The sequence below is a fragment of the Vidua macroura genome, chromosome 24, assembly GCF_024509145.1.
Source record: "Vidua macroura isolate BioBank_ID:100142 chromosome 24, ASM2450914v1, whole genome shotgun sequence".
Taxonomy (NCBI): Eukaryota; Metazoa; Chordata; class Aves; order Passeriformes; family Viduidae; genus Vidua; species Vidua macroura.
Genome location: NC_071594.1, coordinates 3528674 through 3554594, shown reverse-complemented (window position 1 = coordinate 3554594; position 25921 = coordinate 3528674). Strand labels below are relative to the sequence as shown.

The 25921-nt window shown below is 46.2% G+C and overlaps 1 protein-coding gene and 1 long non-coding RNA gene across 3 annotated transcripts; one reads left to right on the top strand and one right to left on the bottom strand.

Moving 5' to 3' along the window:
* On the top strand, positions 1-6416 carry LOC128818606 (uncharacterized). Its single transcript, XR_008440523.1, has 3 exons — positions 1-151; positions 5487-5656; positions 6290-6416. It is a non-coding gene; the product is annotated as an uncharacterized LOC128818606 (long non-coding RNA).
* On the bottom strand, positions 229-24990 carry TSPAN2 (tetraspanin 2). 2 transcript variants are annotated; one of them, XM_053998083.1, is made up of 8 exons: positions 24847-24989; positions 22481-22583; positions 8941-9038; positions 8426-8500; positions 7810-7911; positions 6524-6598; positions 5712-5795; positions 229-4193 (listed from the first exon to the last, which is right to left on the bottom strand). In XM_053998083.1, exons 1-8 carry the CDS (start codon positions 24913-24915, stop codon positions 4128-4130), a joined length of 672 nt encoding a protein of 223 aa, XP_053854058.1. In that variant the 5' UTR covers positions 24916-24989; the 3' UTR covers positions 229-4127. The 2 variants fall into 2 exon arrangements, with proteins under 2 accessions (XP_053854058.1, XP_053854059.1); XM_053998084.1 differs by lacking the exon at positions 229-4193 and adding an exon at positions 5462-5482 and having other exon boundaries at positions 24847-24990.
* Between the last annotated feature and the right edge of the window lie 931 nt (positions 24991-25921).

Sequence of the window (25921 nt, the reverse complement as noted above, 5' to 3'; positions counted from 1 at the left end):
TTTGGATCCCGGCGGGTCCTGATCCTGATCCTGGTTCTGATCCTAATCCCGGTCCCAATCCCGGTCCCCAGTCCGGGGCCCGGCCTGCCTGGCTGGCCGAGAGCTGCTCCGTCCATGAGCTGGAGCCCACCCGCTGTCCTGGATGCAGCAGGTGAGGCGGAGGCAGCCCCGGGGTGCCCTCAGGGCCTGGGGGAGCTCTGGCCGCACGGATCGAGTTCTCTCCGGGAGTCGTTTATTCCAGGTTATTTTTATTAGGAAGTTGTTTCAAATTCAAGACACAAAGCCGATAAAACGCCACTTCAGAACACATCATAGGGAAGTGAAAGCTATTTTCAGCCACAGAGTTAAGTTTGTTTTCTTTCAAAGCAAGAGGTAATTCTGCCACAGACTTGGCAGCATGAACCGAAACGCCATTTCTGTCCAAAATCAGAATTTATGCTGTACCATACACATTATCCAGGAAGTGGTTAGTGTTTTGGAGAACCTCGTGGCTGGAGCACCAATAGAGAGGAAAAAGATTGAAAAGCTTTATTTATGTACATTTTCCATGAACAGCATCCGATGCTGTTAATCCATAGCCTGCAAAGGCTGTACAATACAGCATTTGAGGGCTTAAGACAACTAAATTTCCTTTTCAAGACACATGAAACGTGTTTTGTTATAAAACTATCAGTATCAAGACAAGTGAAATATGACTCTTCATTGTGAGGGCTGAGCTTCATCAGCTGCTGTGTGATTTCTGAGAGGTACCAAAACTGGCTGAGGTTTCCCTGTGAAAAAGGAAGCTCCCACTGAAATCAGTAACTTAGAAAAATTAGACAAATGTGAAATGTGAATAAGGATGTTTAGAGACACAGTAAGGGCTTCAACGACTTACATCTTTATGCTGTGGAACAAACTGACAGGAGAACGAGAAAATGTGTGTGATGTGCTTTCAAACTTGAATCACCTGGAGGGATCTGATCTTTTGTCACTTTCCTCTGACACAGGTGCAAGGGACAGGATAAATGGGTATTTTTGCTGCCTGATGTGGCAGTAACTCTGAAAAAATACCTTCAGTTACTAAGATGCAGAGAAAACTGCAATTATATTAAGCACCTCACAACAGCAGGAAACTACAAAGACCTTTATCCCTGGATTCTGTTAAAGGCACTAGTATATGAATAACATTTTGATTTCCAGCTTAATTTATACCAATAACTTAGAGAACTAGACTAGTACCAGGTATTGTCCTGTTCCTGGTATGCAGTGCAAGTATCCCCTAGACCTAAATAACTGCAACCCTAGAGCTTATGCAGGACTGCTCAGAAAATTAATGCTTTCTTTAGAGGAAGAAAAAAACCAAATCACAAACCCAAAACACTTCAGCAGAAAGTTTGGTGGGTCATGTCTGAATTTACAGAAGGTTTTTTTCTACCACTTTTTCCCGTTTTCCTAAGGCACTGGGGTGGTTTTGTATTTCTGGGGGAGTGGAGGGCTGGGGAAGCAACAGCAGGTTCTGCAAGCTGCCTTGGCATTCAGTGCATCTCAAAGCAGGAGTGGGCATCTTCCAACTTACTCAAGACATAATAAATAAAAAGATAAACACTGGTCCTGTCATTACATTCTGGTGCTATGAATTTGAGGAGTGTGTAGACGTGTTTAAAATGCACAGAATACTGTCATTATGAGGGGGAATGTAACGCAAGGAAATTGCTTTATTTGCAATCCATTTCTATCCCTGTAGGACAACAGTCTTGGAACCTGAACCACTGGCTCTGGTGCTATTTTTACTGATTTTCCTGGAAAACTGGCTTGTTCTGAGTGGCAAAAATGACATTCTATAAGAGTTTCTTCTTTCTGCCAGGACTACCTTGGGACAACACACCCCAGCTGGGCACTACCCCATCATCTCTTCAGAGCACAGCCATTGTAGGGACAGTCTCAGGTACACCTGGGAGCCAGGACATTGCTTTGCTGGCTGCTGTGTTAAACTGATTTCTAAGGTTCAGCTTGAGACCCTCATGGATTTGCTGCCACTGCTGTTCTCCCAGCTGAGCCTGTCTTAGGAGCGAGCAGCAGATCAGGGCCTGTTTCCTGTGCTGGTTCTTGCAGAATGAGGTCCCATGCCCTGTTTTTAATTAACATCCATTGCTAATTGCCTGTGACAGAGTGACACAAGCCTCACTCTTTTCTGGTGTGTGATTTCATGTGTCCCTGCCAGTCTAAAACTCAGCCTGGACATGGCTCAGTCAGCAGTGCCTGCCGTGCCCAGCTCTTAGTGCAGTGCCACAGCTCTGGCTGGACGATTGGAAAAGAGAAATCCATGTAAAAGACAGCAGGATGTGTCAATTAAACCAGAGACTTGGAGCAGCAGCACTACCCCAAGTCCTGAAGTGACAGAAAACTGATGGGAATTTGAGTTTCTTTGGGAAATAAGAGATAAAAAATAAATAAGATAAAGGGTGGTATATCCCACACAGACATGTGCACTAAAATACACAGATTTCCTGAAATCCCGTTTTGTTCCACTGTTTTTCAGTGGAACAAGGACCCCATGACTTGTAAATTCCAAGGCTTCTTTGACAATGGTCTACTGGAATGTGTAGTTTAACTGAACTTCTCCCCAGCATGTATGGAACAACTGCATCAGGAATCTGAACTGGTGATCACCAGATATCTGCTGCTAAGGGGGTATAGTTAGCAAAAAGCTGTTCTCTGAAACTGTGAATTATCTTGAGTAAGCCAAAAATTAAGAGATCCTGAGCCTTTGATATAACTTATTTTTCTGGGGACAACCTTTCTCCTTTCTAGGCTGGTTCAAAAGGAACATTCTCTTATGAATAAATATGACAAATAGAAAAATTAAAATATAGGAAAAAACTATGTAAACACAAGCCCTGAGGTATTTCAAGCACACAGTGTAATGTTTATACCTGACAAGCAATCTAAAGGTGCCAGTAAGAAAACTTCATGGCTCTGTAAAAATGTCCCATCTTTCTTTCTTGCCTTCTGCCCCCAGGAAAGGGGCGAGAGGTTGAGGTAAGAGCCCCGTGGAAGCTGTGATAGTCACAGAAACAGAAACTGAGGATTTTAAAGTGCTGTGTGTCTTTTTCTGACCGCTTTCACTCTTTGTTTGGCTTCCACAGGCCAGTTAGATTCTCCAGAGATCTGACAAAGGGGCTGCTTTTCTGGACCTAGGCTCCACTCCTGCACCAGTTCGTAGCCACAGTGAAGCTTTTGGGACAAAAGGGCTGCTGAATGTGGATTTTAGTGGCCCCTTGAACTCACAGTTGGGTTTTTTGGTGTATCTCAGCCTAGCTTGGGAAGCTTAAGCACACTTTGCACTGCAGTTGGTCCCAAATGACTGCTGGTCTTGCCAGCTTCCCACCTCTTTCCCCCTCTTCCTTTAGCCTGGATCTCCTTGGACGTGTTTTCTCCCCCAGAGCTTTCTGCATTTGCATGAAGGGTCCAGTCCTACAAAAAATAAATACCTAGTCTCTGCATGACAGTGAAGTCAGTGGGTCTACTCTTCAAGTTTCCTGGAGCAGGCCCTTAGGCATTAATTGTTTTTTAAAATAAAGTACAATTTTATTAGTTCTGCTCTGTTTGGGCTTTGGAAAATAAAGTCACAACATGGTTCATAGGTCTTACTTTTTACAATGGCATTTGTCCCTCTGCTAATTCTTGGCAAACAGGGGCTTGGTGTGAGAGGATTCTGAGCACTGTGTCCCTGGGGGATGTGCACACACAACATGTTCCATCTGCAGATATTTACCTGGACAGGTACTGCACATCCAGGGACCTGCTCACATCCAGATGTGTTTGTAAGGAAACACATGCATATGCTTACACAAAGTCTATACATGTGTAAACTCTTAATTGCACATATACAAACATTAAAAATCAAATTAGTCTTAGATGCACCTTTGCTCTTTTTTCATTAAAAAGGACATTTTAAACCCCTTTTTTTGTTCACTTCAGTTTTACTGTAACTAATACAATTCACCTGATCACCTAACGGGATATTTTCCTCTCAGTATGTTAAAACACTGATTAAAATGCATTACAATTATTAAATTGGGTAGAAGAGCACTTCTTGTAAGCTTAGTCTGGAACTCCTGGGGCATAGCTGTGCAGTGACAGTTTTAGATCATTTCTCTCATGTTACGGATCGTACAGCACAGAACCATGCTGAATATCATGCCAAAGATCTAGAAGAGAAGGGATGTGATTTAGGGATCCACTTACAAAACAGTTACAAAACAATTTGCATATCAGACAATCTGAAGGTCCCTATGGCAGAGTAGTGACTGCTTCCATCTACAAACCCCAAAACACCAGGCAATGGAGGAGGTTTCACTGATTTTATGGGCTCACACTGGTTTCACTGTTCTTTGTTCTAAATGTCCAGCCAAGCACAACTGCCCCAAATATTCATGTTACTAACATCAATTTAAGTCACATAATAACTGTGACTATTGGTGGTATGCCGGTATTGCACAGGAGTGTTCTGAGTTTTAGAATGCTTCTGCATGGACTATGACACACATTTGAGTAAGAGCAGGGGGTGATTGCAGAGCCCCCGGAGCTGGTGCTGAGCTCTGAATAGTTCCTGTGCTCAAGAGCCAGACTATACATTAAATCTAAACCCCCACTCGTGTCAGGGAACTTGTTCACTAGAGGGAATGATAAAAGCAGAGAACACTGGGTGTTGCCAGAGGTTCTGCTTTCTTGCCACAGGTCAGTTCTTCAAAGCAGCTGCCTCCTGAGGCTGCACTGCTAAGGGTGGGAGATGGGCAGTTTAAGCACTGGGTTCATGTCCCCTCCCCACACATGTCCCTAAGGACGAGCACAGCTGAGCTCTCACAGCCCAGCAAGTGGCAGAAACAAGCACAGAAAAGGTGCACGTGCATTTCTGCTGCTGAAGAGGTTGTGGTCACTTCAGGACCTTCGCTGTGTCTGAGGTGGGGATCCAAGGGGACATGATCCCAGTTCTGGTGTGTCCATGATGTTACTGATCTCTGTCCCACCCCTGCTGTATTTTTGAGTCCCTTCATGTTTCATACAAACCCCAGGATTGTTTAATTTCCACACCATGGTTTCTGTTACCAGCAGAAACTCTTCAGCTGCTTTTCAGTGTCCACATAAATCTGTGAACGTCCTGCTCTTCCCAGCAGCTAAGGGACTGTTTCTTTACTAATATTGTGGCTCCTCATGCTGCTGGTGTCTGACTCTGAAAGAAGTCATGGCACAGACGTGCTGGAAAAAGCTTTGAGCTAAAGCCTGGTGAGCCCCAGCCTGCCGGTCCTGCTGTATCCTTGGGACAGGGTGACATCTATTGGTCACAGTTCTAGTAGGTACTCTCTATTCCTCATGGCAAACTAAGGAATGTATCCTAAAGGATTTAAAGCGTCAGACTGCAGTTGTTTTGCAATGCATTAAATGCTGCTACAGCCTTTTGCTTTTCAGTTTGGTTCATGTGCACTCTGCTCTCCTACGCCTAGAACAAAAGAAGATTACCATTACTTTGGACCCTGTCTAAGGACATAAAATGAACTTGAAAAGCAGTCACACAGCTCTGATGGGGGCAATTCCCAGAGAGAAGACACACTGGAAGCAAGAAGAATTGAGGAATTTCACCAGTTGCTGCAAAATACCTTCCACAAAGCATTGAGTAAGGGACAGGGTACTGGGCTCAAGGAGAGATTGGAGAACATGGATTTACTCACTGTGATGCTAGCAATTGCAATTCCAACAATTCCAACTAAGCGCAGCTGAGTATCAATTACATTCTGAATTTCAACCAGGCAGTTCTGTTAAAAACAAAATTAAAGTATTTTTTATGCCTGGAAATCTAAATTTCAATCAATTCTATCAGCTATTTTCACTGAGCAACAGATAGACGCAAAAATATAGTACAGTCCCCATTCTAATTCTTGCATATAAACCTTGGGTTTTGCTGGACAATTTTCCCAGCATCTTCCCTTTTCTGGGGAGGCATCTGTACCTCTTGCCTGGAGAGGCTGACACATACAAGTAATTTTCTTACACTCAGTTTTCTCCCTAAATTTAAACTCATTTATATAACAGGCCATGCTAAATCAGGAGGTTTGCTGCTTCATTTTGACATTGAACTCACAAGCAGATTCCAGAAAAGACAGAAATTACAGAAATATCTTTCTTAACACCAATGAAGTTTCTAGTCAGGAGGCTCCATGCATGACTAAGGCGGGCACTTGCCAAAATCCACCCTCCATGGGGAATTTGGGGTCCTGTTCTGTTCCCTCCTTCTCCCTTTTCCTTTCAGATGGTGCAATATTGTCTCAGCTACCATGGAATGCAACAAACAAGTGTCATGACTGAGGGCAATATGACCTCCAGCTTAATTCTGCCTCCACTCTTCTCCATTCCATAAGGAATTTCATGCTGGAATTTGCAAGGTAAAAAGAACTTCCTTTCTTTTACTTACAGAATGTCTCCAATTTTACTAAAAAACTGACATGAAGAAGTGATTAGAACAAGCAGGACAGAGGACACTTGCCTTTGGCAGCTGGATGTTCTCTGGACAGGGTAATCCTGTTTGTTGTTCCACATTACCTTTACCACAGCACTGGAGCTGAATGAGAGAGAGATGGAGGATCAAAGAGGGGGAAACCACAGGCTGTTTCATACTGAAAGTCAGTTATTATTTTGTCCTGGTTTAGGGACATACTTTCATACTGAAGGTGAGACAATCAATAACTAAAAAAAGAATCTGTACAGATCAAATAATAACCTTATTCTCTGTATTTAAACTGCTGCTTCTGGTAGAGTTCCAACTGCATGGGACAAAATTCTCAAAAATTAGTTTCAATTGTCTGAGGCCACAGCAAACAGACACATTTGTATTAACAACAATGTCCAGAAGGGATTTTTATTACTGTATTTCATAACAAAGCAAACAAGTGGATTTGGGAAAAGCAGATCCCTGGCTTACAAGAAAACAGGAGTTGTTAAAGGGAAAATGCAGAAAGTTCAAGTATCACATACAGAATTATGGGCAATGCACAAAAACTACATCAGAGAATGCTGGAATTTTATTTCTGACACAACATCGTGCTGGGTTTGGAGACAGTAATAAATCAGAGTTTCAGAGTTTTGTTTTTCCTGTTTGCCTATCTCCCACAAAATGCTTGGAATTCCTCTTTGGGTCAGAAATAAGAGCTATGGGAGAAGGACAAAAGGGTCTGAGGTTGTGAAATGTTTGTTCTAAAGAACGTGGGAATTGCTGTAAGGAGCAACAAAGCTTGGGTTTGCTCTCCATGGGAGGCAGTGTAGATCCAGGATGGACACAAACAGGATTAAAGCAGTCATAGGTTGTAACTCTGATTCAGGCATTCACTTTTTGGGTGGCCTGAACTATGTCACACATGTGCTTTTGGTCTTTCACTGACTTGGTTCAACCACACTGTAGGTCCTGGGACACAGATCATGTTTTCTCTGACAGATGCAGAGGGATGCAGACATTTCTCCCTCTCTCTGCATTTGCGAGTATTTATCTGTGGATTTCAATATCCAGAAGGGCCATAACAGTAATTTCTTCTGCACACAAAGACCAGAAGCATCAGAAATTTCAAAGCCTGGCTAACTGCACTTTCAAATGTAGAGATCCAAAAACTAGAATTCTGGCAGAGCCCTCAGGAAACTCTCAGGGTTGTGAGCCTCTGACTGGATTTTCAGTACATTCAGTTCTATCTTGCCATACCTCAGAGGGAGGAATTCTGGATTCTAATGGGCAGTGTGACAGTGGAGCAGTGGAGGGAGGTGTTAAGGTGGAGGAGTACTCACAGCCACATGGTAGCGATAGATGGTACTGTTGACCTTCCCCACTGGGTTTTTCATGTAGTCCTCATAAGCATCTTCGTAGATTTTCTGGGCTTCCTGTATTGCCTGCAGAAATCAGACTTTCTAAGTGAGTTGCAAATCAGTCTTACCCCTGATCCAAGACTTTCACCTTGTGTTCTCAACCTCCAGAGCAAAAAGTAAAGCCTGGTAAACAGGTATGGTGACTCAAAAGCCAGAAGGGTTTGTGGCCATTCAGAGGGTCAGAGTGTTCATAGGCTCTATTCTGTGCTTTGGTTAAACACTCTTGAGTTGGGCAAGTTCAGTGCTGAAATTTGTTTGCCCTTCTCCCAGGCAATACCCTCTTTTCATACAGCTCCCTTTGATGTTTCCTTCAAGGCTGAACCCCCACACGCCCACTTTTTCTTGAACAGAGGAGACAAAAACTTCATCCTATTCCAAACTTGTGATAACACAAGCTGTCATTGTCTCCAGATAAGAATGTTCAGAGAGTCTTGCAAGGAAAAGTCTCCTGGAGAGTTTTCCTATGGAAGAGCCAGGTCAGTGGGCACTGGAATCCCTAACTACCCCATTATTACATCAGAGGCTGTTTGCTACTTACCACTTTCTTGCCTATGAAGGCAAATACTCCAGCAGTGACCTCACCTGCAAATATCACCAACAGGCAAGCAAAGAACTGCAGAGGAAGGAGAGAATCTCACATGAGTGTAGCTTGTTCATGGGGGCTGCCAGCCAGCCCCTTCTCCTCCCCAGGTGTCAACAGCCCACCCTGAACCAAAGCTCCTGAGGAGGCTCTGCACAGGGCTGCCAAGGCAGATTCCTTGTCACATTCAAACAAAGGGAAAATGGCAAAGATGTGGCTCAGAGGGAACTTCAGGAAAACCAGACAGTAATTCCAGGATACATCACAAGGGACAAGCAAGGGCATCTCTGCACGTATGCCAGCTCTGCAGTAGCATGGTGGCTGCTGAGTCCAGAGAAGCTGGATGAGCCAATAAAAGGACATAAGACCTTCCAGGTGTTGGACTGTAAAGATCTTTCCATTAATGACACCAAGCACTGAATGCTTTGGATGGTTTCCCTGCACAGCCCAGGCCCTGGAAATCTTTTACTCACAGTTCCAATTAAGCACTGGGACTCCCGTGCTGCTCCACAGCACCCGAAAAATCCAACTGCTGACATGATGGCCCCTGCTCCCACCAGTACATAGAGTCCTGTGGAAATCAGAGCCAGGCAACAATTTCAGGAGGTTTCTCTTCCCAAAACCTGCTACCTATTCATCAGCCCCACCCATTTACAGCTATAACAAGGTCTTTGGCTCTCACAAAACTGGTTACACAGAAAAGGTTCTCTGACCATAGGAGGAAAGCAATACTTTCTTCAGAATTCTTGGAGAATTAAATAAGACAATTTGAGATTAGCTCAGTTAGAGCATGGTGCTAAAAAAACAACTTTGCAGGTTTGATTCCTGGATGGACCATGCATTAGGAGTTGGACCTGATGATCCTTGTTGGTCCATCCCTTCCAACTGAGAATAATCTGTGATAAGAATCTGTGACTTCCACCTTCCTGTCCCAGGGACAGCTCAGTGCAGAAAGAACAAGCCCCATACCATCCAGAACCCCCTTACACCTCTGCCATAAGCAATGTAAGGCAAAAAAAAAGCCCAGCTTTGCTAGAAGGCTTATTTCTGGGAAACCTGGGGCTGGAAATGTGCTTTACTGTTCTGCAGTGGGGGAACTGAAAGGAACATGGGAGATGGCAGCATAGCCCCATACAGATCTAGGACCCCAGCTGTAACCTGACACCTAGAAATACTCTTGCTAAACAGGTGTTTTGGTTTTGTTTTTATTTTTTGTATGGGTTTTATCTAGAACAAAAGGAAACCAGAGTACAAAGTTTTTCTTTCCTCACTTGTGAATGTACATTTTTGATCTTTGCTTGGGCAACACTCGGGTTCCTGTGGGGGTCAGCTCCCACCAGACCACAACCACGGGGCTGTGCCTTGGTTCTGGTACCGTGTTGGTGTAATTCTACTCCTTGCCCTGTGCAGGACGTGCAGAAATCTGCCATGCTGAGCCACTGCTGGGGAAAAGAGCTTCATCTTGCTTCTCCTCGTGTCCTTCTGGTGAGGGACAGTGGAGCTGCAGGCAGAGTGCACTAGAGGGCACAGTGAGCCTGGCTCCCAGCCTGGACTACCCAAGCTTCCAATGAGAGCCTTTAGTGTGCTCAGTTACCGGTGCAAACATACTGTAACATCCGACCCAGGGTGAGCAGAGCTGCTGGCGTTTGCTGTTAGCAGGCCTTGTGTAACCTGGACTAGAAGATCCTACAGATGACAGTTTGCAATTGCTAGGAAAATGTAAAACCAGTCAATGTTTGAGTGCAGCGCTTCCATCCAGCTGCTCTGCCTCCATCCAGCTGCTCTGCCTCATTGGTGCAGCCTGCTCGGGGAAGGCAAACTCCTGCCTGCTGCCCATTCACTGCCACATCACCCCTCAGTTTCTGTGTCTATCTCAGTTATTGTGATCCTTCTCCTCCCCTCCCTTCCTCCTTCTGCCCCAGTTCCTGCTGAGAGATACATTCTGATAAATAGCAATAAAACAAGTAATATGGCTTTGCCCTACTAATTGTAATATACACGGTGCTGGGGGGATGCTGTTTGCTGTCTGTGTTGGCAGCTCTTATTCCATGTTTTCTGGATTTTTAATACTCAGCCACCTGTGACTTCCTGGGACTGAGCATTCTTCAGCATTCTGGTACTTGTACATATTCACAGCACTGTTTTTTACTGCTGTACAAAGATATTTATGGCTCAGGGGAGAAAAGTCAGCCAGCCCTAGTGGAAGATGAATTGGAAAAGACAAAAACCCTCGCTCAGGTGCAGAACCTGGTGCTCACCAGCCAAACACCAACACTGCCATTTCCTGGGATCTCCATGGTAACAAACACAGTGTAATTACAAAGATGTTTCCTGGACGTATTCAGTGTGTCACTCCCTACTCCTGTCCCTGTACTTATCAGGCCATTTAGCAAAGATAAATTGGAGTAAGGAGACAGGAAAGGACTCTCTTCCCGTTTCTTTTTGTTATTTGCAGCTAGGAAAGACACAGCTCGGTGAGTCTGGGGGTGAAACCACTTTCAGTAATTTGGATTTGCATTTGTCAGAGGAACAGCCTGAGCATTTCACTCGCATGACTCAGAGCTAAACCACTACCTCAATGAGAACTTCCCTTTTAAGGCGTGTTACAGGAAGAACTCACACCACTCACTAAACAAAAGCTGAGCCCCACAGCAAGCCAGCCAAGAGTTAAAATCCACCTTCTTCCATCTTCTGCTCAGGAGAGTTCATCCCACTTTGTCCTTTCTCAGCCTGGGACTACCACTCGCTGATACCCAGCTATTTCTAGATAGAAAATAATGTTGACACTTAAAATTTCCACAAAAATAAGGATATTTTTACTTTTCTACTATATATACACACATGTAATCTTTCACACAGAAATGAAACTTGTGATTTTGGGGTTGTCCTGAGGCCAGGACTTGGCCTCATTGATCCTTGTGGATCCCTTCCAATTGTGAATATTCCATGAGACACATGAAGAGTAGCTTGAAAAAAACTCAAAAGGGGCCAAATTACTTCTCAGCTTGCAGTGAGAGGTTTCCCAGCACCCACATCCAGGGATGCTCAGTGGAAGATGACTTCCAGGAAGGATGTCTGTCAGAGATGGAAATGTTATAATTTATGGCTTAAACATCTTCAGGAAGGACTTTTGCCTATTGTAGCAAAACTGTATTATAAAAGCTGCAGAGAACACCACCACATCCTGACTAAGGCCCTGCTCATTACTCGAGATAAGACAGAGTGGCTCAGCTCAACGCTGGGGATACATTCCCAGAGGGATCCAGCCCAGCACCTTCGCGGCGGAGACCGCAGCCCCGGGGCTATCAGCGGCCAGGCTCGCACAGAGCCTCGCACCAAAGGGCGGGAGGAGGAGAGGTTTTAGTGTGCGGTGCAAAACCCCCTCTGGTCAGAGGCAGTGAGCAGCCATCCCCCGCTGGGCACAGGAGCCCAGCTGTGCGCCCTGCAGCCCGGGAAAAGCCTGGGCAGCAGAGTATGGCCCCCCAGAGGGGTCCCCAGACCCTGCACATGATGAGACAGATCCAGAGCCTTGCGAGGGACCGTGGCAAACCTGGCCCCCCTCAGGGGGCACGGGGCATTCCCACCAGCCCGAGACATTTATTAATCCACTAACTCTAGACTTTGCGGTGGCAGAGGACGCTCACCACTCAGAGGAGCAGGTGGAGGGGAGACATCGTTGGGACCCTCGGGTGGGTGATATGCTTCTGCCTAACCCCTGCTGTTGGGGTCAGCTGGCGAGACCCCAACAGTGTGAAAGTCCTTTTTCCCCTAGCCTGGCAGCTGAAGAAGAGGTCTGGAATGTGTGAAGTCGAGTTTTCAAGGTTGTTTATTTTTTTTTATCTAAAACTTTCTCTCTCTGACCCACCGAGGTCCGCCTGGTACAGAAGCCACAGCAGTATCTACTGAGTCCCACGTGTCTCTCACATTATAAACTCAAAATTACGTGTACCATGTTTACAGTTCCTGTACCAATATCTCACTTCGATGTTGGACAGTGTGTCCCTATCCTAAACCAACAGAAAAGTGTCACCATCACACCAAGACATGAAGGACAAGAAGAAGGGAAAGAAGGCTAGGACACACCCAGATTCCTCCATCTTGTACCCCTGAATCACATTCTAAAAACCCCAAAATTCTACTTTTCCACCCTGTGTCAATTCACCTATCACACTACTCAAACCCTTTTGGCTTGTAATTCCTCATACAGAGTTGGCAGCCTCTCCCACGGGCTAGAATCGAAGCCACAGGTGTTTTTGACTTCTTGCCAAGGTCCCCGAGCCCCCTGCCAGGGTCTGGAGACAGCCAGGGCAGCCAGAGGGGTGTCCTGGACTCTGACACCCTGCCACTCTCTCCGTGGCCGCACCACCCCCTGCCTTTTTGTTTTCTATTTCTTTCTTTTGTCTTTCTTTCTCTTTGCCTATTTTACTATTAAATAAAATATATCATTTTTTTGGCACCAACATCTAACCTCATTTGGTTTTTATAATGTTCCTTAGTAGATAAGGTAGATTTGGAACATTTGCATCACATTTAGAATATTTCTGGGTTTGATCCGTTTTATTCACAGACTTAATTTTCCTTGCTCTTCTGTGTTTAAATCAGTTTGTAACAATATCAAAGCTGTAGATGCAGAAATATCTTGGATGGTGTAAGTATGTAAGAAGGATCTGGTGTTTCTTTTCCTAGTGGGCTGTACATAGCAACGTTCACCTCATGTTCACCTCAAATTCTTGATAAGAACAGACCTAAATTTAAAGTGAGACTCTCCAGAGAGAAAAAAAAGCAAAGGGTGGCAATGTCTGGCACACAGCCCTTGGAATCCCAGCCCTACCTAGAGCCATGAAGCAATGAGAGCTGTCAGGGCCAGCAGTGCAAATCCAGACATTTGGTGGTTAATATCACACCTTTCCTTCAATAGTATCCAGTGTCAGAAGTACCTCAGCTTCACTAAAACCCATTCCTTCCTAAAAAGCAGGATGGAAAGCCTTAATCAGCTTCTATTCATCAGCACTTCCATTGTAAAGTACAAAGCCTTGGCATGGCCTCCAACTTGGCATCTACAGCACAGCAGGGAAACAAAAAAAAAAAGTCAGTTTATAGCCACAAAATGGAACACGTTTGAAAGCTACAAACTGACACAGAAAATTCACCACAAAGCTCAACATGGCGAAAAGAATTGTGTGAGTCAGGTCAGGGTAGAGAGCTTGTTTTGGTGAGTGGAAAATGATGAGAAGAGTGTCCAGCTGCAGCTTTTTGTGCAGCAGGAGGAAAAAAGCACAAGGTGGAAAGGAAGCAAAGGTTTGTGGCCTTTGTGAATTTTTTCCTCTCACCTCTTGTTGCCTCTGTTCATCTCCTGCAATTCTGCTCTTTGGTCTGTGTGTGCTCACGAAAAGGAGAGAGGGCTGGCACCTAAACTGAGAGCAGGGAATGCAGAGAGCAGGAACTCTGCCGTGGCATCGAGGAGGGCCAAACTGGCCCCAGAGTCAGAGCTCTGCCATCTGTAATTGCCCACTCTTGGAATATTTATTCCACCTGCATTTAGGACCCACAAACAGGTCACTCTCAGCCCCTGAATGCAAAGGGATGAAGAGGCACATTCTAAAGATTAAAAATCCATGTGTAAATCTGACAGAAAATTGGTTGATTTAGGCAGACACAGCCAGTGCACTGATTACTGAGGGGGTTCTGGAGCAAATAGCGGCTTCTTTATAACCACAAAAGGATGAAAAACAACGTGTCATAGGACTGGGGATTTTTGAACAGAGCCTATTCTCTTAACTCTTTTCTTTTCTTTTCGTCTCTTTTTTTTTTTTTTTTTGTGAGGAAATATTGAGGTTTTGGGGTGTGGTTTGTTTTGCTGTGCTGACCCCCCTCCTCCCCGCCCAGTTTTTTTATAGATGTGAAGAGAAATGAAGACTTCTCCTTTTAGCAGTGAGTCAAGTGAGAGAACACCTGATAAAAAATTGATTTCCCTCCTGGCTGTAATGTAGTGAGTGTAAGAGGGGAAGAGGGGAATCCCCTTCTTCTGCCATTGTTTTACTTTGCAAAGACAAATTTGGAAAGCCATAAAGCAGCAGCTTTTCTGTATATTTGAGTTTTTGATTCATCCCACGGGGAAAATCATTCTTTCCTGAAAGGAAAATGTCAAATAGGGGCATTCCCTGTGAAAATTCCAAAAGGAGGGATTCCCATTTTCTAGCAGACTCTGCTTTGCATTACAAAGTGAATTAAATGTTATCTGGCAGTCTCAGAGCATCCTGTGGCTCCCAGTAGTGAAGAATGGTAAATCCACAACTCAGCAGATCTCAGGATCAGCCTCAGTGCTCGTGGCACACAGTCCTTCCCTGAGATACTGTCTCCTCTGGAGATAAGGTCACATCCCTTCTTGGGCTGCACTTGGAGACAGGAGATCTGCAAGTCTGAAAAAACACCTTAAAAAGGATCAAGGGATTCTGTGTGTTATTTCTAAGTGTACAAATTCTCTGTGATTAGCAATGCTACAGAATTCCATCCCTTTAGACCAGATAGAAGGATGGAATTTTATAGCTACTGGCTGTACTATATTTGTATGTATATCAAGAGTGAGAGAAGGATCAGCCTGGGCTGGAAGAGGTGTAATTTCAGATTCTGGAAGAGAACCCACTCCCACAGCTACTTTTGTTTGTTTGTTTGTTTGTTTTTCCCCCAAATCTTACTGAAGGTTTGAGGCACAAATCCTTGCCAAAGAGCAGGAGCAGACAAACACACCCTGTCTCTGTCTGGCTTTATTTCACATGGGTTTCTTGTTTACCTGGCTGCTATGGGCACTTTCCATTTGAAATAATTCTCCTTTTTTTTCCTCTCTTTTGGGCTGAGTAAATAACACTGAACAAACCCCCAACTGTTCCTACTCCACAGAGAGAACAAGCAGCTCTGTTCTGGGGGTGAGGGACCCAGCAACAGCAATGGCAGAGCCCGGGACCCAGACAGGGCTTGAAGGGATTTTCCTGGGGTTGTGTGTTCCTTGCAGCCCAGGAGGCAGATGTCCTCCTCCACGGAAGGACTGAGGCTCTCCAGCCCTTAGGAGAGCACCAAGGAACTTCTAGCACAGACACACTCCTGGAAAATATGAGAAACACACGTAGGAGTTGGAAAAAAAAAACGTCCAGACAGGGACAGTTGTGTGTGTGGCACCAAACTCAGCTCCTGAAACAGGCTTGTTACTAGAAATTTCCATTGTATATTTATTTATAAAATACATTTACAGAACTGGAGAAAAGTTGCAGAGGCCTCTAAAGTGACATGAATTTCTGGAGAAGTGGAACATACCCTCAATTTGAGTATAATGGATATATCTGATTAAGTGTCTGGTGTGAATTCAGCAGAGATTTCGTGGTTAATCTTCCTGGAACCACAAAAGCATTACAGGCACCGGCAGTTTGGAAGCTACTGCTGATGCACAAGTCCTGAATTTCAACTTAAAAGCAGCCTCACTGTAATGTAACATCCTAGTCCAGTTCCTCCCTTTCCCACAGAACACCAGCCCTTGCTACATATCTTGCTCACGTGCATCCCAGAACCCTAAATAATTATGGCCCAGATTCACTCGAGGCAGTGCTCCCAAAGCTGTTCCCAAAGGCTCTGTCAGTGCCTGCCACCCCCACAGACTGCTCTGAACTCAGGTGTCACCAGCACACCTGTGCCAGCTGGAGCTGTCCTACCATGGCTGAACTTCACAGACCCCCGTGGCAAAGGATTCACATGTAATGATGTGAATAGTGTGGGAAAACTTCCTCACTTGGGAGCTGTTCAAAGTGCACGCTGTGGTCAGAAGCACATGGTCAAATGTCTCGGTACTTTTTCTAGTTTTGTTGCACCCATTTTGACTAGATAGAGCATTCAGGACACTGAGTGCACTGGAAATGTACACAATGACATTAAGACTTTTCAGCTGGATTCCCAATTCCTTTCTTCATATTTCCTGACATGTATATGCATGTTTGGCTGCAGTAAGCAAAGCACTTTGTTGTCAGGAGCAATTGATAGTGAGTCTAAGATCATGTTCATGTGTGGTTGTAGCTAATTTAAAGTCTGTCAGTGTTTGTACTGCTTACATTATCTGTTACCACTTGCATCACTTTGTTGATACTGTATTTCTTCTGCCTTTGGAGTACTCGGTCATTTGGTATTCTGAAATCCTCTCGTGATTCTCTGCAATCCTCTCTAGATTAGGACACTGGATAATCCTGTGTGTGCATGAGCCAGCTCAATCCAAACCCACCTGAAGATGTTTTTGAACTGACAAGCCCCAAAAAGGAGCCTGAGGGCTTTTTGGTTGCTGGTTTGGTTTTTTTTTTTTCAGCAGACAAAACACTTTCCTCTCAATGCTTCAAAGTGGACAGTCCAAATGTATTTACAGCTCTGTCAGAGTGAACCACAGCACAGGACATTTCCCTCACAGGATTTGTAATGGGTTATACTGGTTTGCTTGTTATGTAGAAACTGCTTCAGAGTATGTAGAACTCTCTTAAAGAGACTCTGTGTGAAAAAGGAGCCTGAGCAACCCTGGAGTGTGGGGTGCTGCTCCAATAAGAGGAATCATGGAATCATGGAATGGTTTGTGTTAGAAGGCTCCTTAAAGATTATGTAGTCCCAGCTCCCTGTCATGGGACACCATCCACTGTCCCAGGCTGCTCCAAGGCCCATCCAGCCTGGCCTTGGACACTTCCAGGGATCCAGGGGCAGCCACAGCTGCTCTGGGCACCCTGTGCCAGGGCCTCAGCACCCTCTGAGGTTGTACATTAATGTAACCAGCCACATCCTGGGGGCATCCAGGGATGGAAAGTACCTTGATGCCCTTTTCCTTCCCGCAGGACCAGCGGCAGGTTTATCCCCAGTCACCTCCTGCAGGTGGCCCTTTCTAGAGAGCTCCCAGTGTTGCTGTGGTGAGCTCTGGGCTGGGCTGGGCAGCCTGACCAGAACAGGGATCCTGGAGCCTGGGTGCTCCCCGAGGGGCCTCAGGGCACCCCGGGCACTCGGTGCTGGCAGGGCTCAGCAGTCACAGCAGTGCCACCAGTGAGCAGGAACCAGGGTGGCTTCCAGCTGCCTCGAGGAGAAGGAAATGGGGTAACTGTGGGTTCGGCTGCTGCTGTGGGGTGGGACTGGCTGACTTTTACACAGCTACAGCAGGGAGAGGAGGGTGGGAGAAGCCACCCAGGAGGACAATTTAATAGGCAAAAAGCCTAAAGTGCATTATCTTCCTTAAGTGATTAAAGAAAAAAAAGCCTCCTGAACCTCAGCATCTTGCAAATATACAGCAATCACTCTGAGGCAGATGGAGAGATTGTCACATTAGGCTAAATTAGCTTGTTTGGTCAGAATTGCCTTTATTCTTCCCTTTATTCTGCCAGGGGGAATACTAACTCTTAGGAACTGCTGCAAGGATCTGTGATCCACAACAGAAACTGAGGACTTTAGAACAACTTCCATTTTGAGTAAGGTTTTCTCAGGGGGTGGTAGTGGTGGTTTCATATTTTTAAAGCCAATTTCCAGTGCAGCAGCTTCCGTTTTCCACTATCAGCCTTTTCTAAACCACTCTTCCTGGGCGGCAGAAAAGGAGAGCTGCACACAAGATGATAGGAAGAAAGAAATTTCATTGCTTAGGTCTTAAGTACAGACTAAAAGCCTCTCCAACACATGATGGCAGGGTCATTTAATGCTCTTCTTGTGGTTGCTCATCTCTACAGAGTGGCTGCTTTGCCAATAGCTCTCATTTTAAAGGCTAGTAGAGTTTGAGAGGTGGTGGATTAAGCAGAGAAAATCCTGTTGACTAAGGGTATAGTGCTTGACTCCAAAATACATGAATAGAACTTGAACAAAGAGAGGCACAGGAGCAGAGAACTGCAGTTCACATGGATGGAACTCCAGCCAACTCCTGTTTGTATGGGCATCCACTGCTATGGAGAAAAACTACTAATATCCTTCAGCTCCAGACATGACTTCATATCCTAAGGCACGCTCCATCCACGTACCTTTCAAAGCCAGCAGCATCACTCCTGCTCTCACTGACCCCAAGGAAAAGCCACAGTCACCCTAAAACTTTTGTCCACAGCTGTTTTGGCCCTGATGGATGCCTGGACCACAGACTGAATCATGGGACTGAAAGAAAGAGAACAGAACAGAGCATAGGAGGGTTGTGAGCTCTGGCTGTGCAGGAGAAGCAACATTTCAGGGCTGAGAAAGAGCCACCCAGACTGATTTGTTTGCATTCATCAGGTTTTGTTACCATTCCTGAGGGGGTTCGTTGAGTACACACACTTGACTTTTATTGGTGCTGGCAGGGATGGGACCCTCTGCACTTCATTTCTGAGGAATAGAGTTTGTCCTGCTTGTTGCCCTTCGCCCACCAAAAGCAGAGATGGAAGAATGGGGATCTGGAACTGATCCTTAAGAAGTCCCCACGTCAGTTTTTGCTGCACAAGTGCTCTACTTGCACTCAGCAGCACTTCGTCTGTACTACTGTGCTTCAGTTATTCTTAACATTAAGAACAGCAGTACTACAAGGAATTAATTAAGGACCAATTAATTGTGAGACAGCAATGCTGACCCCCTGGCTTCCCACAAGCATCTTACTTCCTTCTGACTGTTGCAGACCTTCATGCCCAGTAAAAAATTTCCCAGTCTTGGTACAGGACTCATCCATAAGGATGAGAAATCCAAGAGAATTTCCTTAATTCCCCAGATCTTTTCTCCATTTGATCAGTGCAGTGTCACTGATCAAATCAGAGAACTCAGATAAAAAGGTATCTGCCAGCTATGGACCTTTGCTGAAATTATCCTTTTTTCTTTCATTTTTTTCTCTCTCAAGTGCAGCTAAGAGAGGAATCTATGAACTCTACCAGAGCTGAACTGCAGCTGAACAGGGAAGCCACAGTTTTGCTTCATCACTTGAAGCACAGGCACAAAAACTGTACTGTGAGATGGAGTAACATAAAAATATATCACACGGTAGAGGGAACTCCAAAAGCTGGGGAGCTACAGGGAGAGGATGTCCAATTTTAGGAGCCTGCTCCAGTGTAAGATATGTCTGGTAAAATGGTTGGAGGCTGCGTGGGTCAAAGTGTTCCAATTCCAACCTTTTCTGTTGTAGGTTTTTCACTGCAAACTGCAGTGGGGAATATGGGTCACCAAACACAAAACCACAAGCAACAGAAAGCGAGGAACACATATGTGCTTGCCCACAGCACTGCTGCCTGTAAGCTGTTCCCCAACCAACAAAAACATCTCAGTGGCTGGAAAAGATGAACAGGCCTGGTTGCCAAGTCATGGCCTGAACTATTCCAGGGGCAGAAAAGACAGCTGGGCTGCTGGTAAAGAACAGAGCTATTTAAGGAGACTCACTCTGGCCTAATGGAAAATGCAAGGATAGAATTATCAATTATTTTACACTAACCCAACATTTCAGATCCAGGAAAAAAACAATCACAAGGAAGCAGAAGAGAGAAGCTGGTTAGATTCGGCTGGCAGCTCAATCCAGGTACAGAAAGAGCAGAATGTACTGCCCTTTAGAAGAAAGAAAATTAACTGTTTTCAGAAGATGGTGATTCTGGAGTGTTTCAGCCTACAAGGCAAACTCCAAATGCACCTGCACGGTTGTTCCAAGCACTGACACAAAGTTGATGTGATCACAGGGCCTTGGGTTATCACAAGGAGCCACAAAAGCCATCAGTGGAACTGAGATAAAGAAATTATTTTTTGATGTATAGCTATATGCTGATATTTTAAGTCATACTGCTGATCTGCTTTCTCTTTCAGCCCTCAGGGCAGCTGCTCCTGCTGTGCTGTACAGTGTTCCATATTAAGAATTCCTATGCAAAACCCTGGCTGCCACCCAGAAGGCATGTTAGAGAGCAAACACACAGAGCCAAATAAACAACAGTCCCAGAGACTCTGAGAAAGGCCCAATACACAACTGCCAAGGGGGACTCCGAGCTGAAATCTCCTCGAGAAGGAAAGCTCTTCAGCATGACCTTCAAATGCAGCTTTGTCTGCTGCAAACCCCACTGTAACTGAACTTCTCCCTGTCCTTTTACCATGGCCTTGCTCCCAGACTGTTCTCAGCACAGCCTCAGCTGTGCCATCAGATGCTCAGGAGTCACAACAGCATTTAGCACGGCTTGTAATGAGGGATGGAGGGCAGCAGAAAACTCTTTGGTTTTCTTTCACAGGAATGCTCTGATCAGTGCCGTTTACAAAAAAGGACAAAAGCTTTGCTTTAGAATTCAGTCCAAAGAGAAAGTTTAAAAGAATTCTGAACATCTCTGTGCCCTGTTCCTTAGCACTTCCTCTCACAGTTACATATTTCAACAGGCAGCTCTATAAATACCTGTGGCAGCCCAAAAGCTGAATGTCATGGTGTCTGATGAAACTTTTACAAGAACATTCCTCAGGACTTCCCAAAATTAACAACTTTGAACAACTTTTGTAATTTCTATTCAGGGCAGAAGCAGACTACATCTTTTGGAGACTTAAATACACATGCACCAAAGAATATCTTGTTTACACCGTGTGTTCTAGGCTGTTCTGGAGTTGTGGTGCTTATTCACAACACAGGATGTAGCACTTTCTGCCTTCCAACAAACCAGCAGCACTTGATTTTGAAAGCCAGAACATCCTTTTGTCTTGTTTGTTCTCCTGGGACAAACACAAGTGGATCAGGCAGGGAAGCATTCCAATCCACAGCACAGGGAATTCAGCAGGTATAAACTGGAACTGGATATGAAGTTGGTCCAATGTGCTACTGTCATAGCAGTTCAGATGTAAGAGAAAAAGTAAATAATACTTCCTGGCTCTCTGTGTCAGTGGAGGTGCTGCAATGTGTTTTACAATAACCCTCAGGTCCCAAACAATGTTTTCATCTGAATGGTTTTATTCAGCCTCACAAAATCCTAGGGGAACATTGCTGGAAATAACATTCTCTCCCATCTATTCCCACGGCTGCACAGCCAGTTCTGTGCCTCTAGCCTGGCTGCAGATGTTAAACAAACCTGGGCCTGGGGCTGTGGTGGATCTCAGTCAAAGCCTCCACTGAGAGCACTGGGGTATTTAAGGTAACTGCACAATCTTGGAGTGACAGGTAACTGCTGGAGGACCCCTCTGATCAACTCCCAGTCCTTCCATCCTGTCAGAGTGCCTTGATGGCCAGGGTAGGACCCGGTATTCACTCACACTTGGCATTTGTAGATGGCAAAAAATGTTGGCATCAATGGGATTTTATTGGGTCCATCTCTAGGGGTGATGTATTAAACAGAAAAAAGTCCAACTTTTCTGGTGTAAGGGTGTGTTACAGTTGCCAGGGACAGAGAGCTGCAGTTGCTGGCAGTCCCAGACAGCTGCTATTTAAGGGTATCTATAAATATGAAGCACAAGTCCCAAAAACCCATCTGGAAATCCCAGGGAGAAAAAAGTTATCTTAAATGCTAAAATTAGATGTGACTAATCCCAGTTCTATGGGCACAGGAACTAGCTGATTCCTGCCCAGGTTGGACAAACAGCTCCTGAGATGACTGAACACCAGGTAGTATCACTTTTTAGCTGTGGAAGGATTTGCTTTGGTACTTTGGTCTCATTGAGGCCTCCACAGGGAGAAGTGCTGAGCAGAATTTTGCTGCTGTCCTGGTTCTGGGAACATTCTGAAAAGACACTTGTTTTGTTGGCTGGCAGCTGCACAGAAAACTCTGGAGGGATATACTGGTGATCCCCACAAGTCTCTGACCTGTCTCACCTTCTATTCTGAGAGTATTAGCACAATTCACTTAGGATATGTGGGGACTGGATCAAATCCAGGAGATTAGTTAGGTCTAAGGAAGTGGATGTCAAGCAGAGAAAGGTCAAAAGCCATCACACACATGGCACACAGCACCACAATGTCCAGTTTTGTGTAGGTCAGCCCAGAAATTGTTGACCAAGGTGTGTCACCTGCCCCAGGATGCAACCAAGGCTGGAGGCTGCCGCCCTCCCAGCATTGTAACTTACCCATGAAGAAAAGTTCCGGGGACTTTTTGTCTGTAGCAAACTCTGCCATGGGCCCACCAAACCGCAGCCACAGCCCGAAGGCAATGACAGCCAGTCCTGCCAGCTGCAACACAAACAGAGCAGTCAGGGCTGCAGCGACAAACACTACAGAGCGTCACAGCAGTGTCTTGGCACCTTGTGCTTTCTTGAAATCCCACAGCTCAGAATTGCACTGTCAGAAGATTCATGCAGCACTTGCCAGGGTCTGATAACAACAAATTCCTGTTACAGTGCAAGGTACTTCTTTCTTTCAGCTCTTCAGTGTAGTGGTGCTTCTGAACTTACTAGTGACTCTAAAAGCTTGTCAGTCATTTAATTATCAAAACTGGGCCTGAATTGTCATGAGAAATGGAGGGGGGCAGGGGACCCCCACCAAAACTAGGAGGTACAAGGATTGTTACTGGGTAGATATCTTGGATCACAGAAATTACAAACCAGTGATAGAAGCTATCAAGTGCAAGGAAAAAATTCCCTTTAATGTGAACAAGACCAGGTCACAAAGGAGTGTCACAGCATGTTGTTTGAGGGGAAAGATCTACAGTCAGAGGTTTCAGCCTCACCACGTGCCAGACAGATCATCAGCCTGCCAGGCAGTGCTGTGTGACCTGGCAGAGAACTCCAGCATCCCTCAGGAGCAGAGCTGTGTGCCCTGCAGGCAGCTCCAGCATCCCTCAGGAGCAGAGCTGTGTCCTGCAGGCAGCTCCAGCATCCCTCAGGAGCAGAGCTGTGTGCCCTGCAGGCAGCTCCAGCATCCCTCAGGAGCAGAGCTGTGTGCCCTGCAGGCAGCTCCAGCATCCCTCAGGAGCAGAGCTGTGTGCCCTGCAGGCAGCTCCAGCATCCCTCAGGAGCAGAGCTGTGCCCTGCAGGCAGCTCCAGCATCCCTCAGGAGCAGAGCTGTGTGCCCTGCAGGCAGCTCCAGCATCCCTCAGGAGCAGAGCTGTGCCCTGCAGGCAGCTCCAGCATCCCTCAGGAGCAGAGCTGTGTGCCCTGCAGGCAGCTCCAGCATCCCTCAGGAGCAGGCACAGTGTCCTGCTGCTGTCCAGGCCCAGAGCCTCAGCCTGTGGCACCTGCACAACCTGGACAAGGCTCACAAACACCTGCTGCTTCCCATGTGGGTGCCAGCTGGGCACGGTGCTCCCCTAACCTGTCCTGCATTCCCTGGCACTTGATCCATTGGCAGAGCTCCACAAGCCAAGAGAGCCGGCAATTGTACAGCTGGAGAGCTCGGGACCACGGCTTTCCTCACAGATGTGTCCTAGCAGAGGGTGAGGGTCACCTGCCACCCTGTCACAGCACGGGGACCTCCCCGTTGGCAGCCTTGGGCTGCCAGGGCCTCTCCAGTCTGTGGAGTGCCCCTGGCAGTTTGGGATGAATGTCCCAGCCAGCTGAGGAGATGGGTCCTTCCATCTCAGCAAAAAGGCAGATAACAAAACACAGTACTTGTCACTTTTGAGAAACAAATAACACAAAGCTTTGTCCTTCTGCTGCCTTGCAGCTGCAGCTGGGCAGCAGTCACACTGCCCCTCCAGCTCGAGCACAGCAGCACTGTGTCCCCGGAGCACGCAGTGCTGTCACCACGAGGAAACAGCCTTTGGTTTAACTGTGCTTCAAGCATAAAGAAGACAAAAGCCCAAAACTGCTTGGTCCAGAGAGGCTGAACAGGATGACTTTGTGGCTTCTTTTAAAAAGACCCCAGTGAATCAGAAGGAAAGAAAAAGACATTTAAGAAGATAACATTGCTGATTGTTTTCTGGAAAGCTGAAGGGAGAACAGAGCATGAGGGAAAGTGAGAGAAGAGAAAGCGTGAATTCAGCAGCATGGAACTGTGAGACTATTGAAAAGGTGCAATGAGGGGAGAATGGACACAGCATTCCCTAAATCTCTCGGGGTGATGCGAGGACTTTGTCTTAGGATGATCTTGTAGCAGCTGTTTGCTCCCTATTTGAAATGACATTAGTATAAAGCACTGTGATGCTGTGAAATGTTCTGCTCACTGCACTGTACTGGGGGAACCTCTGCCAGCCTCCTCCTGCAGCCGCGTGGTTGCCGGGGAAATGATCGCTACTTTAAATGATCCGTTTAGGCAGATGCTGTCTCTGCTCAGCAATGTCATCTTACACCGAGCCGGTGCTTTCCCAGGCAGAGCGGCATCTCCCTAGGAGCGAGCAGAAGCCGGGAGCGCTGCCCGGGCGCTCCCGCAGCCTCAGCTCGGGCAGCCGATCCCGCAGGGCTGCCCGGAGGGAGCCGCGCCCGTGCCACCCGCCCGACCCTCGGCCCCCGCACCCGCAGCAGGTGCCCGGCCCCGCTCCGCCCGGCGCGGCGCTCACCCAGAAGGTCAGGTTGAAGATGAAGAGCAGGATCTTGATGCAGCGCATCCCCCCATAGCCCACGCCCATGGCGGGCGCTCCGGCAGCAGCTCCCGCGGCGCCTCGGCCCGACTCCGGCGGGGCGGCCCCGGGGGCAGGTGCGGGGCCGGGCGGGGCCCGGGCGGATCCGCCGACCTGGGCCCGCCCCGGGGCGGACTTTGTGCCCGGCGCCGTGCCCGGGGGTTCCCGCGGCCGCAGCTGCCCGGGCGGGGCACAGGCGGGGCCGGGCACCGCGTTGGCTCCGTGAAATCCCTCTCGGCGTCCCGTGCGTCTCTGAAAGACGCTCAGATCTTGCAGATGCTGCCCACAAAATTACAGGCAGGATCAAGAATGTGATGTCGTTAAACTTGTCCTGGTTCATAGCCATAGCTAAGAGCCCCTCAAGTTCATTTTCCAGTCATCTATTTGTTCTCTAATTTGACCCAAAATGCTGACTCTGCGGTCAGAATCTTGAAGGGGTTTTTTCAGCTGCTCCTTCGAGGTCTCCAGGATCTCTGAGTCCAAAGTTGCCTGTGGGGCTTTGAGACGGAGCACGAGGTAAGGTTGTGCCTCTGGAAAAGTGGGGTTTCTACGTTAAACTTTTCCTCTCCTTATTTAACAAATAAAACACTTATTTCCTATTTATTTTCGTTTGTGCTCTAGTCATAACTGTAGAGTTATAGCTATTCAGATTATTTTCAGGTTTTGAATAAATTTTCCCTGAGGTGTGTATGGAAACCATGCAAAAATGTGTGGGAAAAGATGTTTGGTGTTGTTATTTCAAATTACACTCATCTAATGACGCAATAATACCAAAGGATGTTGGAGGTGGTTTCCTTTTTCACTCACTTTGCTCTTCATTTTCAGCTGTGTTAAAGCCTGGCCATATTTTGGAAAAATAATTCCAAACAGTTTATTTTAATTGCAATGACAGAGTTTAATTAAGAATATCTTATTCCATTTGCAATGAATTGCAATGAAATACACTTTATTGGTTTAGTTGTTTGGTTTGTTTTTTTTTTTTAAAGAAACATTGAACCTACCTTATAACTCAGTG